The 15,480-nt window shown below is 34.4% G+C and overlaps 2 protein-coding genes across 2 annotated transcripts; both read right to left on the reverse strand.

Annotated features, from left to right (window-relative positions):
• Positions 1–1,126: 1,126 nt before the first annotated feature.
• On the reverse strand, positions 1,127–5,256 carry LOC114173205 (agamous-like MADS-box protein AP1). The gene is made up of 8 exons (XM_028057463.2): positions 4,791–5,256; positions 3,540–3,618; positions 3,190–3,254; positions 2,972–3,071; positions 2,835–2,876; positions 2,623–2,664; positions 1,699–1,814; positions 1,127–1,443 (listed from the first exon to the last, which is right to left on the reverse strand). Exons 1-8 carry the CDS (start codon positions 4,973–4,975, stop codon positions 1,344–1,346), a joined length of 729 nt encoding a protein of 242 aa, XP_027913264.2. The 5' UTR covers positions 4,976–5,256; the 3' UTR covers positions 1,127–1,343.
• Positions 5,257–10,357: 5,101 nt separating this feature from the next.
• Positions 10,358–13,332, reverse strand: LOC146888433 (uncharacterized). Its single transcript, XM_085670101.1, has 3 exons — positions 13,324–13,332; positions 11,523–12,642; positions 10,358–11,229 (listed from the first exon to the last, which is right to left on the reverse strand). Exons 1-3 carry the CDS (start codon positions 13,330–13,332, stop codon positions 11,198–11,200), a joined length of 1,161 nt encoding a protein of 386 aa, XP_085526227.1. The 3' UTR covers positions 10,358–11,197.
• Between the last annotated feature and the right edge of the window lie 2,148 nt (positions 13,333–15,480).

The following is a 15,480-nucleotide window of genomic DNA, read 5'->3' on the forward strand; positions in this document are numbered from 1 at the left end:
CTGCACAGTTGAAAGTTAAGAAATAAATATCTTTGAAATAATAAGTTATTTTATAACTAATATTTTACTACAAGAAAAATGACTAATTTTAGTTACCAACAATAATTAATTACTACATAATTAGTTAGTACACTACACTGACCGATTTATATACCCATTTATAAATTAATAATTTTTAAGAATTTAAATAGTTTACATTATAAATATAAAATTATAATTGATTATGAATTAGTCTCTAAATTGATTATTAACATTAACTACCAAAGTCTTTTGACTACCAAAAGAATTAATTATTTAGAGATTTTTCGTAGTGTTTATAATGAATATGTTTGACAATTATAAATTACATTTTAGATTTAAAATATACCTTTCAAATTGTGACAAATGTTTTTTTTTTTAATATTGACAATTTCATTTTAAAAACTCATAAATTCAAATGAAAAGATTAAAAAAATGAAAAAGTTAAAAGAAATAAAGAGTTAAAATATCAAAATACAGATAAAAATGGATCTATTTTAAGAAGGTTGTGTGAAAATTCACCCGGATGGTGTTTTATGAGAAAGTTCACCACATCCGAAAATACAATTTATATCCAAATTCAAGTTAGAACAAAAGAATTTCAATTTATTTAAAGCATTTTTTTTCAGTTTCTATTATCAGAATTATACCTTAGGAAATCAAAAACAAAATATGATTTGTTGAAATAAAATGAAAAAGGAGCGGAAATAGAAAAGAGATAAATAAATAGAGTGTATTCGGTAAAAGAAGAAGTAGAAGAAGGAAGAAATAAATTGTAAGGATATATTATGGATTTTAATTTTTAACATAAGTGAATAAAAATAATCAAAATGACAGATTTTTAGAAGTGCATATATTAATCAATACTATTCATGACTTGTTAATTTTAAACTAAACAATTTTCACTTGTTTGTCAACCATCTTCATTCACTTTAAATACTTATTTCCTATTTCTATATCTCTCGCATTTCTTTATTCCTACCCAACACAATTAATGGTATAATCTTAAAATCATAGACTCAACAAAGATATAAAATGTACAACTCCAAAATAAAAAAGAAACCCTAAAAACTATCATAAACCTTCCAAATTAAGGTGATCTTCAAAGTAAGGAAAACAGTATAAATTAACCTTCCATGAATACACTATTAGGCTTCAAATTCAATATGTTTACAACAAAAGTATCTCAAACTAATGTCTTCAAAGTAGGGCAAAAGCATAGACCCAAATAAACATATAAAGCATTAAAACATACTACTACTTATGGTTGTTCATATATGCCAACAATTATATAGTGTTATCCACCTCAGAGAGGAAACAAGTTTTCAGAAGCATCCAAGGTGGCAAGAATACAGTGGTTCCAGGGTCAGGTCAAGACCATTCCTTCCTAGTTCTGGTGCAGCATCTTCATTGAAATTATTGCCACTGCACAAACAACATTACACATGGTGGGAGTGTTGCACTACCAAAAAGAAAAATTCCAAACACCTAAAGCAATTTTCCTACAAGAATATGCACAAATGCAACTGCAATTTTTCTTTTTACTTTCTCAGTAAAATAGATGGTTTTTTTCAAGTGAGACTAAAAGATAAAGTTTTTATAACTATAAAATTTAAAAGGGTAATTAAAGAAAATGAAGATGAGAAATTAGAACTTCATGTTATAGAAAGGTTACCCTACCCTATGTTCAAGCTAGGAAGAGGTTGTTGCTGTGGTAAGAAAGATGTGTCAACCCTGTAGTTTGGCTGTTCCCATTGTACAGCATGTTGTGCTACAGCTTGCTCTTTCTCCTTGATCTAATTTCATATCAGATATAGTTAAAAGAAAGACACATAATATAGCTAACGAAAAAGCAATATTATAATCTACATTAGAATATGGCTAAAACTTCATTCATAGAGTTCTCATTCCACACTACTATAACTTTCAAAACTTTTAAGACAATAATAAGCTTGTATTAGTTTCACTGCCAATTGTAACCTATGTGAGTTTATACAAACAATAAATATGATTCTAAAATTGAAACTTTCTTCAGAAATAAAATGTATACAGTATGGAAACATTATAGAGAATTTGGATTCAAATTCAGTTAGTTCTTTTAAGTTTTAAAACATGAATGAGACATGAAACAATGGTTTTGTGGTGATGAATGAAATATTTAATTAATATGATTGGAAACAAGGATATAAAGCTAGGGCTAAATCAGGCAGAAAAAAAAAATAATTTGTAAGAAAGGTATGTGATGAATTTGTGAGACCAAAAGGAAGATAGCATTTTCTTGAGTAACTCATTGGACCTTCATATAATCTACTCACAAATGAATATAATTGTGGGAGAATTTTATGTTAAGGAATACAAATAATTTCACTATTCAACATTTAAAGTTCTTATCTGTTATGTCCACATTAGGTTAAGAATTAACAAGCAAAAGAGAGAACATATGTGAACAAAAGTAATAGAACAATCAAAGTAACACTATGCAACACTCTTATAATAGTGTCAATAAGCACCAAACTGGGTTAAATTAAGCATTGATTATTGTGGCAAAATGAAGATTAGCTAAGTTGGAGAAAAAGGAAAGTTGTAAAGGCAAATCTTGGTCACCTTCTTTGCAAGGATGCTATTCTGCTCTTGTATCCTTTTCTCCTGTCACACATAGAGAATCAGGAGACACAAATCTCCATATCAGTTTCTTTTAGACAGAGAGACACACACAACCATTTTATATTTGCTTCCACCAATACTATAATTATCTTTCACTTTAGGGACAGAAAGCTAAAAATAAAGCCAAGAGAAACTTGAAGTTAAAGCCACACCTTTTTCTGAAGCTCAGAAATAGACTCGTACATGAGATCGTTCTATTCAAACATAACACAGATCAGTGCCAAAGTTACACACATAACATGAAATATGAAAGCAAATTAACATAATAAGGTATGTGTTCTACGCGTACCCTCCTATTGCGGATGTTTTTGAGAGAAGTATCTAACTGCTGCTCCAAACTCTGAAGCTCTTTGAGGCTCATCGAAGCCAAATCTTCTCCCATATAGTGCCTGTAAAAGGGTTCAATGTAAACTCAATTACACAGAGACACGTGTGAGAGGATGATCAAATCAAACTATGACAGAAAATTAAGGCATGAATGTAGATTAGATATAGGGCCTCGTGTACCTGTAGTTTCTCTGCAAAAGGTCAATCTTTGCCTTGAGTCTAGTATATTCAACGGTCCAGTTTCCCTGCACAATGTACATATATACATCTAGTGCTTAGTTTTGTAGTTTTGTCCGGTACTGTTATTTAAATATTGGTTTTGATTCCATCACTTTTGTAACATTCCATGTTTCCAACACATTCATATATTCATGACTTAGTTTTTTAAGTTCCTATGTAGCTTAGACCAAACTGTGTGCCTGTTGTATACACAAGAATCAATTGTCACTGCAGAACTTTAATGCAAAATAATGATGCAATGAGAATTTACACATGGCTACACTCAGGAGTGTGTATATTTCAAGACAAACCTGTGTCTCAGAATCATTTGCCACTAGCTGCCTCTCTGCATAGGCATACCTTTCATGGCGTTCCAGTATCTTCTCCATGCTGTTCAATCATAAGAGTTATCAATCAATATTATTAATGATATCCATTTATACTGTATTTGCAGTACAATTACTGCGTTTAAATAACAAAATATATCTGTGTTGCAGAATAATGTGATGAAATAGATGTTTATAAATATATGCTGTATGATATGACTCTAGTTACTGTGAAGATATTTCATCCAGTTCAAATTAAAAGTTCCTGTGTGTTAATAGCGCTATTTGACAATCTTTAAAACAAGTTCATCAAAATCTATGAACTTAACGAATTTCCTCAGCTTTACTGTAAAAATGATTTATCTGGGAGGCTGCACCCATCAACGAAAAGTAAGAATGTCAAATCGTGATGCTTTTGAGTTTTGATAATTCAAAAGAAGAAGAAGAAAAGGTACAGAACTCTAAACCAAAAGAAGGTCTAGCAAATCTTGCTTGAGGTGCTGAACTGAAAGGACTTAAGATAGAAAACAAGAAGACAAATATGAAGCAAGGACTGTCACAACCTCCTCACCACAGTCTGCAAGAGATTCACCCCATCTTGAATTTCACCAATAGAAAAAAAAAAATTAGGGCTCTTATACCGGTTACGGTCGTACTCTATGATTTTCTAGCTAGGACAGACAGAATCTCGCATTCGGGGTAATGTATTTTCTTCTTTCTGATGAGAGAAACATATACACTTGAAAGAGTATATATATATATATATATGTACTTAATTATAGCACTACTAAACCATTGACGCGTGTTAACCCCAAAAATTGCAAACAAACTCATAGAGAAGTGTAACTGTATATTTTTGCTGGTTCAATTTGAGCAAACTATCTGCACAACAACACCTCCTTTTCGAAAAAAAGGGATCAACTGGTTTTGTATCTGTCTCTGCACAATCAATATAAACCATAAACGGGGCCTTGATAGGAACAAAAACAAGTATTAACAAAATAAAGAAGAGGAATGAAGTTTCCTTTCAAGCTTTGAACCCCAAACCAAAAAAGCCCTTATCGCAAAAAAGGCAAGAAAATTAAGAATAAAATAGTCCGTCAAAATAAGTCGAGACTGAAATGGAAAAATATGCTACGTATATATGTTTACATGAACTGAATTATGATATAGATCTATATGCATAGATATAGCATAGATATTTATTATGATATAATATAGGGCATATTGCATTACCATGAATCAGTGGCATACTCAAAGAGCTTTCCTTTGTGAGAGAAGACAATCAAAGCAACCTCAGCATCACAGAGAACAGAGATCTCATGAGCTTTCTTGAGCAAGCCACCTCTCCTTTTGGAGAAAGTTACCTGGCGATTGATCTTGTTCTCTATCCGCTTGAGCTGTACCCTACCCCTTCCCATCTTTGTTGTTGTTGTTATGTTGATTTTGTTTAAATGATTATGCGTGAGTTATATAAAAATGTGTACATAAAGGAATTAGTAAATTTTTGGAAGGAGGAAAACCGAGTTGCCAAAGAAGGAAAAAGGAAGGAAAAACGGAAGAAGGAAGGGTAAAAGGGTGGCAAAAATGGTGAAGCGAGGGTGGGAATGTTAGTTCATGGATGTTTCTTCTTCTGGACAGGAATAGAGTGGTGTCATGGGAAAGCACAGTGAGCGGAAGTGTGCAATGTTATGGTAACCATAAAAGGTGAGAACCAATATGGAAGTGGTGAAAAAATATCTGAAGCTGGGGTTTGGTGACAAGTGGTTTTTGGTTTCTGGTTTGGGAAAGGAGAAGTAGTTTATGGAGGATGCGTTGTCGGCGTGTGATTGGTTCAACAGTGTACTGCGTCCATGTGTGTCGTATAGCTCTTTATGGCCACACAGTGATGATGAAATTACTTTTATTTTAATGATGGAGGGACCCACATGTTAAGGGCTTTGCTTTTTGCCTTCCTCCCTACTTCACCCATAGCCACAGGACACGAATAGGAATAGCATAAATACACATCCTTCAATCAAAATATATAATCACATTTCATTTCTACCATTAACACATAATCATCTCTCTTTTTAATGCTAACAATTGCAAAATGTTAAATGGAGTTCACAATTTTTTCTTTTCCAGGTATTACCTAAGGTAGAGTTACCTTTTCTAAAGATTTAGTACACAGGTACAATAAAAGACTAAGAAAATTACTTTCTTTTTACATTGCTTCACTTCGATTCTTAAATTAGGTTGAGTTCTATTTTTTAAATTTTAGACAAATTTTACCATAATCAAATTCATTACTAATAATTATTTTGTCTGTAACTTTTGATTTATACAACTATATAAATATTATTTGATATTAAGTTGTTTTTACTTTTATAAATATCCTTTAGTTATCCAAAATTATTTTGTATTATCGACGAGCACAATCACTCAATAATAACAAAAGTTGGTTAGTAATTCGATTTTATCATTAGATTACCAATGACTAATTTTTTTTTGGTAAAGTGGTCGTTCATAAATTTTATCAACGAATTTTGTGATTGATCAGTAATTATCAAATATTACAAGTTCGTCGATAAGTATTCGTTGATAAATTTTTATCGGTAATCACCTTGATAAAATTTGTTGGTAAAAAATTGTGATTGGATCGTCTTCTTCCTCCTCCTCCTCTTTCTCTTCTTTTTCCTTTTGTTTTTCTTCTTCTTCTTCTTCTGTCCTCTCCTTGTAGCGCCTCCATCGTTGTCATCATTGTTAGGAATCCAAGTGTGAGTCTAAATCCCACATTGACCAGAAATGAGAAAGTAGAGCACCATATAAGGATTAAGGCCCATAAACCTATTGCCTTAAGGTTTTGGGTTGAGAGTGGTGTCAGTGTCTTATGTGCCCCTCTGTAAAACCTGACAAGTGGTATCAGAGCCGATGGTTAATACCGGCTCAGACGAGTGCAGTACCAGTATGGTCCTAGTATCGAAAGTCTTCCTGGCAAGAGTCCCAGATAAGGGTTCCAGGTAAAGCGTGTCCCGTTAAGAATAACGGCGGTACAGAAAAGGGCAGAAAAGGAGTACTCGTGGTTGGGCAGCTTCTGCTGTAGGGGGAGTGTACCAATGTGGTTGAAGGGACTCACCCTTGAGGGGGAGATTGTTAGGAATCCAAGTGTGAGTCTAAGTCCCACATTGACCAGAAATGAGAAAGTAGAGCACCATATAAGGATTAAGGCCCACAAACCTATTGCCTTAAGGTTTTGGGTTGAGAGTGGTGTCAATGTCTTATGTGGTTAGGCTCAGATCTCATTGGTGTTGTTCTCCCTAGTGAAACCCCCTCTGTAAAACCTGACAAGTGGTATCTGAGCCGATGGTTAATATCGGCTCAAACGAATGCAGTACCAGTATGGTCCTAGTATCGAAAGTCTTCCTGGCAAGAGTCCCAGATAAGGGTTCCAGGTAAAGCGTGTCCCGTTAAGAATAACGGCGGTACAGAAAAGGGCAGAAAAGGAGTACTCGTGGTTGGGAATGCTTCCGCTGGAGGGGGTGTACCAATGTGGTTGAAGGGACTAACCCTTGAGGGGGAGATTGTTAGGAATCCAAGTGTGAGTCTAAGTCCCACATTGACCAGAAATGAGAAAGTAGAGCACCATATAAGGATTAAGGCCCATAAACCTATTGCCTTAAGGTTTTGGGTTGAGAGTGGTGTCAGTGTCTTATGTGGTTAGGCTCAGATCTCATTGGTGTTGTTCTCCCCAGTGAAACCCCCTCTGTAAAACCTGACAATCATCGTAACTGATGTCACCTCCAGCTCAACCTTATCCTTCTCTCCTCCTCCCCCTCCTCTTCTTCATTTTTCTTTTGCTCTTCATCTTCCTCCTTTGTCTCATATACTCCAATAGCCACCGTTATCGCACCTCTGTGTTATCGTCGCACTTTTGCATCACCACCGAGCTATCGTCACCATTGTCGTCGCACCTCGACTTTCGCCATCGACTCTGGTCTCCTCCTCCTCCTCCATTTTCTCTTTCTCTTCATCCTCTTTGTCTTCTCTTCTTCTTCTTACTCATATTCCCTTAATGTATAAAAAATCCCATGAAATTGGATAAAATATTTGTCGTTCAACTTATTGACATATTTATTGATGAAAAATTTGTTGAAAATTGGAGTTATAATTTACCACGTAACGAACCGTCAGATAGTTTACCAATGGATACATCGTTGGTAATACAACTTTTAATTTATTAAAGATTTTACCGACAAAATTTTATGTTTAAATTATAAAATTTATTGATAAAATTCGTCGGTAGTTCTTTGTCTCTCGCTTAAATGCCTCCAATAATTGATCAAGTGATTGTTTCAAGTAAAAAAAACTTCGTATCATTTGCCTTGCTCGAGCAATTTCAATTTTCACCTATGCGAAATTTTTAACTTGATGTAAACCTATTAGTTTAATAGAACTAAAAGAACACAAAATCCCTAAAATTAAGTTTAAAACATTAATCTTATAAATTTTAATTAAAACTTACTTAAAAGAAACTTATAAGTACGATAAGTATTTTATAAAGTATTAGCGATGCAGAATCATGGCTAAAGAATTGAAGAAGCCTTGAGAATATGAAAGATCAACTCAACTTTTATTATTGTAAATGTGCTGTTATATACAAGATAAAAGAGAGAGAAGAAGAGGTGTGCTGTTATAACAGAAACAGCTGTACAAAGAATAGGTGTGCTGTTATAACAGAAACAGCTGTACAAAGAAAACAAAATATTGTTTATCAGAAAATAAACTCTAATACCCCCTCTCAAGATGGATTATGGATATTAAGCAAACCCATCTTGGATAAATTGAGCTGAAACGACGTTGGATACAAAGACTTCGTAAGCATGTCAGCAATTTGATGCTTAGATGGAACATAGGAGAGAATGAGCAGACCTTCAAGAACCTTTGCCCGAATGAAGTGACAATCCACCTCTATATGTTTACTTCGTTCATGAAAAGAAGGATTTTTAGCGAGTTGGATTGCTGATTGGTTATCACAAAAAACAGGAAATGGCATAGGGATTGTTAAAGCTAAATCATCAGTGATGTATTTCAACCATTGAATCTCACATGCTAAGGAAGCGAGAGCTCGATATTCAGCTTCAGTGGAACTGCGGGAAACAGTATTTTGCTTTTTAGACTTCCATGAGATGAGAGAACTTCCATAAAAAACACAATAACCAGTGACAGATTTACGGGTAGTGCTGCAAGTTGCCCAATCGGAATCAGAAAAAGCATGAAGCCGATTGTTGTTGATAACAGGATAAAACAGACCTTGTCCAGGAGCATTTTTGAGATATTTCAAGATACGAAGAGCAGCTTGTAGATGTGGTTGGCGTGGTTGAGACATATGTTGGCTGACTTGTTGAACAGCAAAGGATATGTCCGGACGGGTATTAGTCAAATATATCAGCTTTCCAATTAATCTTCGAAAACTGGTGGGATCATCCAAAAGATCACCCGTGTCAGGATTTAATTTGACAGTAGGAGTGGAAGGAGTGTCAACTGATTTGCAAGCAGTAAGGCCAAACTCAGAAAGAATTTCAAGACAATACTTTCTTTGGTTTAACACAAGGCCACGGTGGGAACGAGCAACCTCAAATCCTAAGAAGTATTTAAGTTCACCGATATCTTTGATACGAAAGTGATGATGAAGATACTGCTTGACTTCAATGATGAGAGTTAAATCATTTCCTGTTAAGACAACGTCATCGACATAAACCAAAAGAGCTGTGAAAGATTGGTTTTGGCGATGAGTAAAAAGAGAATGATCAGCAGTGCTTTGGATAAAACCAAAAGCAACTAAAGCATCAGTAAGCTTAGCATTCCACTGTCGACTGGCTTGACGCAATCCATATAACGATTTGTGTAATCTACAAACCATTTTGGAAGATGAATCTTGAAAACCAGGAGGAGGGCGCATATAAACTTCTTCATGAAGATCCCCATGTAAGAAGGCATTATCTACATCTAGTTGGTGTAGAAACCATCCAGAGGAGACAGCTATGGCAAGAAGAAATCTAACGGTTGTTAATTTCACAACAGGGGAAAAAGTCTCAAAAAAATCCACCCCCTCTGTTTGTGTGAAACCCTATGCTACCAGCCTTGCTTTATGGCGTTCAATTGAACCATTAGCACGAAATTTTGTTCTGTAAACCCATTTACATCCCACAACCTTTTTATCTGGAGGAAGTTCCACCAAAGACCACGTACAATTCTGTTGAAGAGCTTGTAATTCGGCCAACATAGCTTTCCTCCAACATTCAAGTTTACTTGCTTCTTTGTAGGTGGTGGGATCATTTGTACCAGAAAGTGAAAGACAAAAAGAAGTGTGAGTATTGGAGCAGTTGGAATAAGATAAATAAGAATCCATGGGATATAAAATATTAGTGTTAGAAGAAACATGATGACAGTGGTAATCAGCTAAATAAGATGGTGGCTTTCTTACTCTCGTAAGAGGTCTTACAGCAGTATCAGTGACTTGAATTTGATCATTTTGCAAAAAAGTATGGTTTTCTATGGAAGGAGGAGATTCATGTGTTTGTGCAGCAGGTATGGATGAAAAAATAGGCGTATCATATTGTATCAAATTGTCAAAGAATTGTTCCGTGGGAATGATGTTGATGTTGTCAGAAGTTGACAAAACATAATCAGTGGCATAGGGAAAATGCATCTCATAAAAAATTACATTGCGAGAAACAAAACAAGATTTGTGAATGAGATTATACAAAACAAAACCTTTGGTGCCGGTTTTAAAGCCTAAAAAAATGCATTTGGAAGCACGTTTATCAAGCTTGGTTCGTGCAGCAGTAAGCGTGGAAGCATATGCTAAACAACCAAACACGCGTAACATGTTTAAATCAGGAGGACTGCCATAAAGGAGTTCGTAAGGGGATTTATTTTTCAAAAAAGGAGTTGGAAGTCTGTTAATAAGATGAGTGGCGTGTTGGACAGCAAAACTCCAAAAACAAGAAGGTAATTTGGCTTGAAAAAGCAAAGCACGACCAACATTGAGTAGGTGTTGATGTTTCCTTTCTACAATGGCATTTTGTTGAGGGGTTTCAACACAAGAAACTTCATGGAGAATACCTTTATGTGAAAAGAACTCATGGAGAAAAAACTCTTTCCCATTATCAAACCTTAATCTTTTGAGCTTAACATCAAATTGGTTTTCTATTAAGGTTATAAAAGAAGGAAGAAGAGTTTTGACCATAGATTTGTCTTTTAAAAAATGAACCCAAGTGAACCGTGTGTAGTCATCAACAATTGTAAGAAAGTATTTAAAACCGTCAATGGAGGAATAAGCTACAGGGCCCCATATATCTACATGAATTAACTCAAAAAAAAAAGAAGAACGTGTTTGACTATTTGGAAAAGGAAGGCGTTTTTGTTTTGCATAATGACATATGTCACAAGGAGGTAAAGAAGTAAAATGGATATCATTATATGTTGAAGATAAATGTTGCAACAATTTATGAGAGGTGTGGCCTAACCGATAATGCCACAACTGAGAAGCATCAACATTCATTACAGAGGAAAAATGTAAAGGAGAAGAACTTTGGAAAACATGTGTAATCAAATTCAAATCACTAGCTGCTTGTAAGTAAAATAAGCCATTCCTTTGTTTAGCTATACCAATCATCCGGAGATTGGATATCTACATGATGAAACAATGAAGGTCAGAGAATAATATCATGCATTGAAGAGTGGAAAGGAGTTTAGAAATAGAAATTAAGTGGACATCAAAATCTGGTACATATAGAGTGTTATGAAGGGTTAAAGATCCAAGAATAATGGTGCCAGAAAAAGTAGCAAAAACATTAGATTGATTTGGCAACTTTATTGAAACAGGTGATATAGGATGTAAGGAAACAAATAAAGACTGGTTAGGACATATATGGTCTGTCGCTCCACTGTCTAAAATCCAAGGGGAAAAAGAGAATGTGTCACCTGAGGTGTTGACAGAAGTATGGTTAATGGAAGAAGAAGATTCCTTGCGTGTTTGGAGAAGAGTTAGGAGGGCCTCATACTGTTCTTTGGAGAAATGGTATTGATCTTGGGTGGAACATTCAGGCAGAGAAGAAGATTGTGAAGCTGTATCAGGATTGGCAGAGGTCAAATTTAGTGAGGAAGCATTGTTGGAAGTATTATTGCGAGTAGAGCGTCTATAACCCGGGGGAAACCCAATACGCCAATAGCAAGTGTCAATGGTGTGATTGGTTTTCTTGCAATGTTCACAAAACTTGTTATTACGGCCTGAAGAATTTTTTATCAAAGTATTCTTGGGTGGAATGGAGGATCCGGGTGGAATGGAGGATCCTTTTGTAGAAGAAGTAAAAGCAATCGTATCTTGAGAAGAAGTAGGCGAAGAAGTGCCAAGGAATTCACGTTCATGTTGTAAAACGAGAGAAAAACTCTTGACCACAGAAGGCATAGGATCCATGAGCATGATTTGGGAACGAACTTGAGAATAGCTATCAGTGAGACCACGAAGAAATCGTATAACGCAATCATTTTCACGTTCCTTTTGAAGCGTGAGAAGAAGACCACAAGAACACACAGGAGAACATTTGCAAGCAAGAACGCAACGATACATCTCCAGCTCTTTCCACAACACCTTTAATCGAGTATAATACGCTGAAACGGAGGAATCACCCTGCCGACAATTTTGTATCTGATCTTGTAAATCTGCTATACGAAACTTGTTTGCATGAGAGAAACGATCTTTGAGATCTGTCCATATTTCAGCGGCGGTTTCCATCCACATAACAGAGTGCTTGATAGTCGGAGTCATGGAGCGTGTAAGCCATGAGATTACCATGCGATTACAACGACGCCATGGATCATGGAGAGGATCTGAAAAAGCCAGACAAGGGAAATCACGTGTAATGAATTTTTCTTTATTTTTGGTTTCCAATGCAACAACCATCTCACGTTCCCATTGATAATAGTTTGACTCAGTAAGAAGCGCAGTGACAAGAACGAGCGTCGGATTCTCTCCAGGGTGAAGATAAAGAGGATTGGAAGGATTAATTATGTGATCAAGAGGTTGATTGGAAAAGAATTTTGGCTAAGAAAAGCCATGGTTGATCTATGAAGAAAGAAAGGGCTGGCGGAAAATGCAAATGAGTGTGTAATCTGATACCATATTAGCGATGCAGAATCATGGCTAAAGAATTGAAGAAGCCTTGAGAATATGAAAGATCAACTCAACTTTTATTATTGTAAATGTGCTGTTATATACAAGATAAAAGAGAGAGAAGAAGAGGTGTGCTGTTATAACAGAAACAGCTGTACAAAGAAAACAAAATATTGTTTATCAGAAAATAAACTCTAATATAAAGTCTAATCTTTATCTAATCATTTTTCACTTTGTAATATATGTATGATCATTTGTAGGCTTACCTTACTTCAATTATGAAGATATATTTATCCCGATGCACAGTTAGAATAGAGTAGGTGTGATTAAATAAACTTGAAATTTTATTTAGCATCATCAAATTCATATGTTGTTATATTGTCTATGTCTTAACATTTTTCTTAAGCATCTAAACAATTTCTCATGTATTTCATTGAATGTTGGTTTATTGTTTGAGCCATAGAAAAATTGTATCAATCATATCTCTTCTTGGAAGGAATATATTCTTGTGAGTGATGAAGAAATTCTTATGTTTGTTTGTATTCTTTACGCCATAAAATTAAATAAATGAATTTTCCATACTAAAAAAAACTAATTATGTAATTTGGTTACTTTAACCATTATTTCATACTTTCTCAATTAATAATTTATCACTTCAAAATTAGTATCTAATTCATACCGAGAAGAGAGACAGAGGGAATTTAAAGGCTCCATTATTTCACTTTTTATTTATTTATTTTAATTTTATCTTTTTATTAATAAAATATTTAATCAAATCCCTGAATTTAAAAGATGTAAAAATAATAATGTTCTTTTAAATTTAATAAGTCTTTAGAGTATAACTCTAATTAAATTCATGTAATTAATGTTATAAATTGTAGTTATTGTTTTGACCACAAGTATGTAGATAAAACATGTTAGAGTCAATCATCGTATTCGAGTTATTATCCGCTTTCAAATTTGATGTTATGTCATGATTTTGAAAATTTAAGGTGCCTCCAAAGGTTGGAGAAAGAAGGTGTACTTAAATTGCTTTTGGCTTCGAATGTTAAGAAATGTAGAACTATTTAGTGTATTGAAAAAAGTCTTGCTATTGAGGTCTAAAGGAAATGAGGATTCATCTTTTGAACCACTTTATAATTCCTTTAGTTAAATGCTAAGGTAATGAAGACTTGTCTATCGAGCCTCGATTTCATTCTCATAAACATTGTCAATGTTTTGACACAAGTCCACTAAGATAATATTGTTGGGGTCAATCATCACATTCAAGATATCATTTACTTTGGAGCTCGAAGTTTTGTCATAGTTATATGCTTAAAAGATGTCTCGAAGGGTTGGAGCAGAAATGTGTATTTAAATTACCCTTAGCCTTGACTCGTAAGATATTTGAGACTATTAGGTTTATCAAAACATGTATACTACCTTTTAAGATATTAAGAAATATCTCTAAGATCTTTATAAATAATAATTTGAAATATTAATTGATTATCAAATTTTGGAAATAGAATTTTTGTAAGGCAACTAAGTCTATTATATGCCTTTATCCATGGATCAAGAAGCCTATGAATACATAATATCACCACAAAGACCACTTACTAAATTCTCTCATTCATTAGGATACTAATATATTTTATAGTTTCTTTAAAGTTTTTATTGACTTAAGCTTTGAAAAATCTTTTGCAGATGGATCTACCTTTTGTTTCTCTTCAAAACTCGGAGCTCTCTCACTATGAAGCAACAACTCGACTCTTAAGAGTCTTATACTCTACTTGGAACTACTTCCTCCAAATTGGATAAGAAGATTTGGTGTCCACTTTTCCCAGCCACGTTTGATAGGGTTCTTAGTTAAAGTCAAAAGATGAATCTTAACATCGTCAATAATATCAAGAATCACATGGAGTCGCTCCTCCAAAACAATGAGGAGAACCTCCAATTGGCGATAACTAGTATTCATAAAAATATGATAAAGACTTGGAGCACTACATGGAACTTCTATGAACACAACACCATGAAGAGCTTCACACTCTAAATAAAAGACTTAATAAGCTCGATAGAGATCATTCTATTCAACGTTGAGGAAAATGAGCATTCTCAACACTTTGAACGAGTGGTGTAGTCTCGTACGATCGAGCAACCACAGTCTTTCCTCTATCAGCAAAGCGAAAGGAATGAGTTACTGAATTTCACGCACAAACATCAGCTAGACAATGTTTGGAGCGAACTACAAAATGTTGTCGAGAAACCTCAACTACTCATGACATTGACCACAACACATCGATTAAACCAAGTTCAGAGACCATTCCTACAAGAAAATCAAAAGTTTATCTACAAGAGAATAAAAAGTTTATGATTAGAATTAGAAATTATCCTTCTAATACATCCTTAAATTTTTGTTGAACGAGGTTATGTACGTCAACCTTTAATATTGATAAGTATGACAGATAAACCGATCTAGAGGCACATAAGTACTAGGGATCAACTGATCCAAAGGCACACACCAAGGCCTTCCTAACTCAGGTGAACCTATTTTCATGGAAAGAATTGTAACTTTAAAAGTTAAAAATCTTATTGAATATTTATTAATAATAAAATTAATAAAGAACAAGACATTAAGTCGTGTAATTTTTGTACGTAGTTGAAAACAGTGTTTCCGTGTGTCTTAACTACTACCCTAGTTGGCTGGGGCTCTTATTACTGTGATAAATGGGGAGACTGCTAACCATTAACTTCTTTCACACGCTTACACAAAATATAAACAAATAATTGTAA

This window comes from Vigna unguiculata, chromosome 2, assembly GCF_037176805.1.
Source record: "Vigna unguiculata cultivar grain cowpea cultivar isolate G323 ecotype 2 chromosome 2, ASM3717680v1, whole genome shotgun sequence".
NCBI classification, from domain to species: Eukaryota; Viridiplantae; Streptophyta; class Magnoliopsida; order Fabales; family Fabaceae; genus Vigna; species Vigna unguiculata.

What these genes read in the sequence shown, in the direction of transcription:
- LOC146888433 (XM_085670101.1), bottom strand. An exon ending in TACTTCTGTCAACACCTCAG is followed by an intron (nt 11,230 to 11,522) that starts GTGACACATTCT and finishes TTCATCATGTAG; the next exon opens with ATATCCAATCTCCGGATGAT.
- LOC114173205 (XM_028057463.2), bottom strand. Translation starts at nt 4,975, where the DNA reads ATGGGAAGGGGTAGGGTACAGCTCAAGCGGATAGAGAACAAGATCAAT. An exon ending in AAAACATCCGCAATAGGAGG is followed by an intron (nt 2,877 to 2,971) that starts GTACGCGTAGAA and finishes ATGTTTGAATAG; the next exon opens with AACGATCTCATGTACGAGTC. An exon ending in TTTCTGAGCTTCAGAAAAAG is followed by an intron (nt 2,665 to 2,834) that starts GTGTGGCTTTAA and finishes TATGTGTGACAG; the next exon opens with GAGAAAAGGATACAAGAGCA.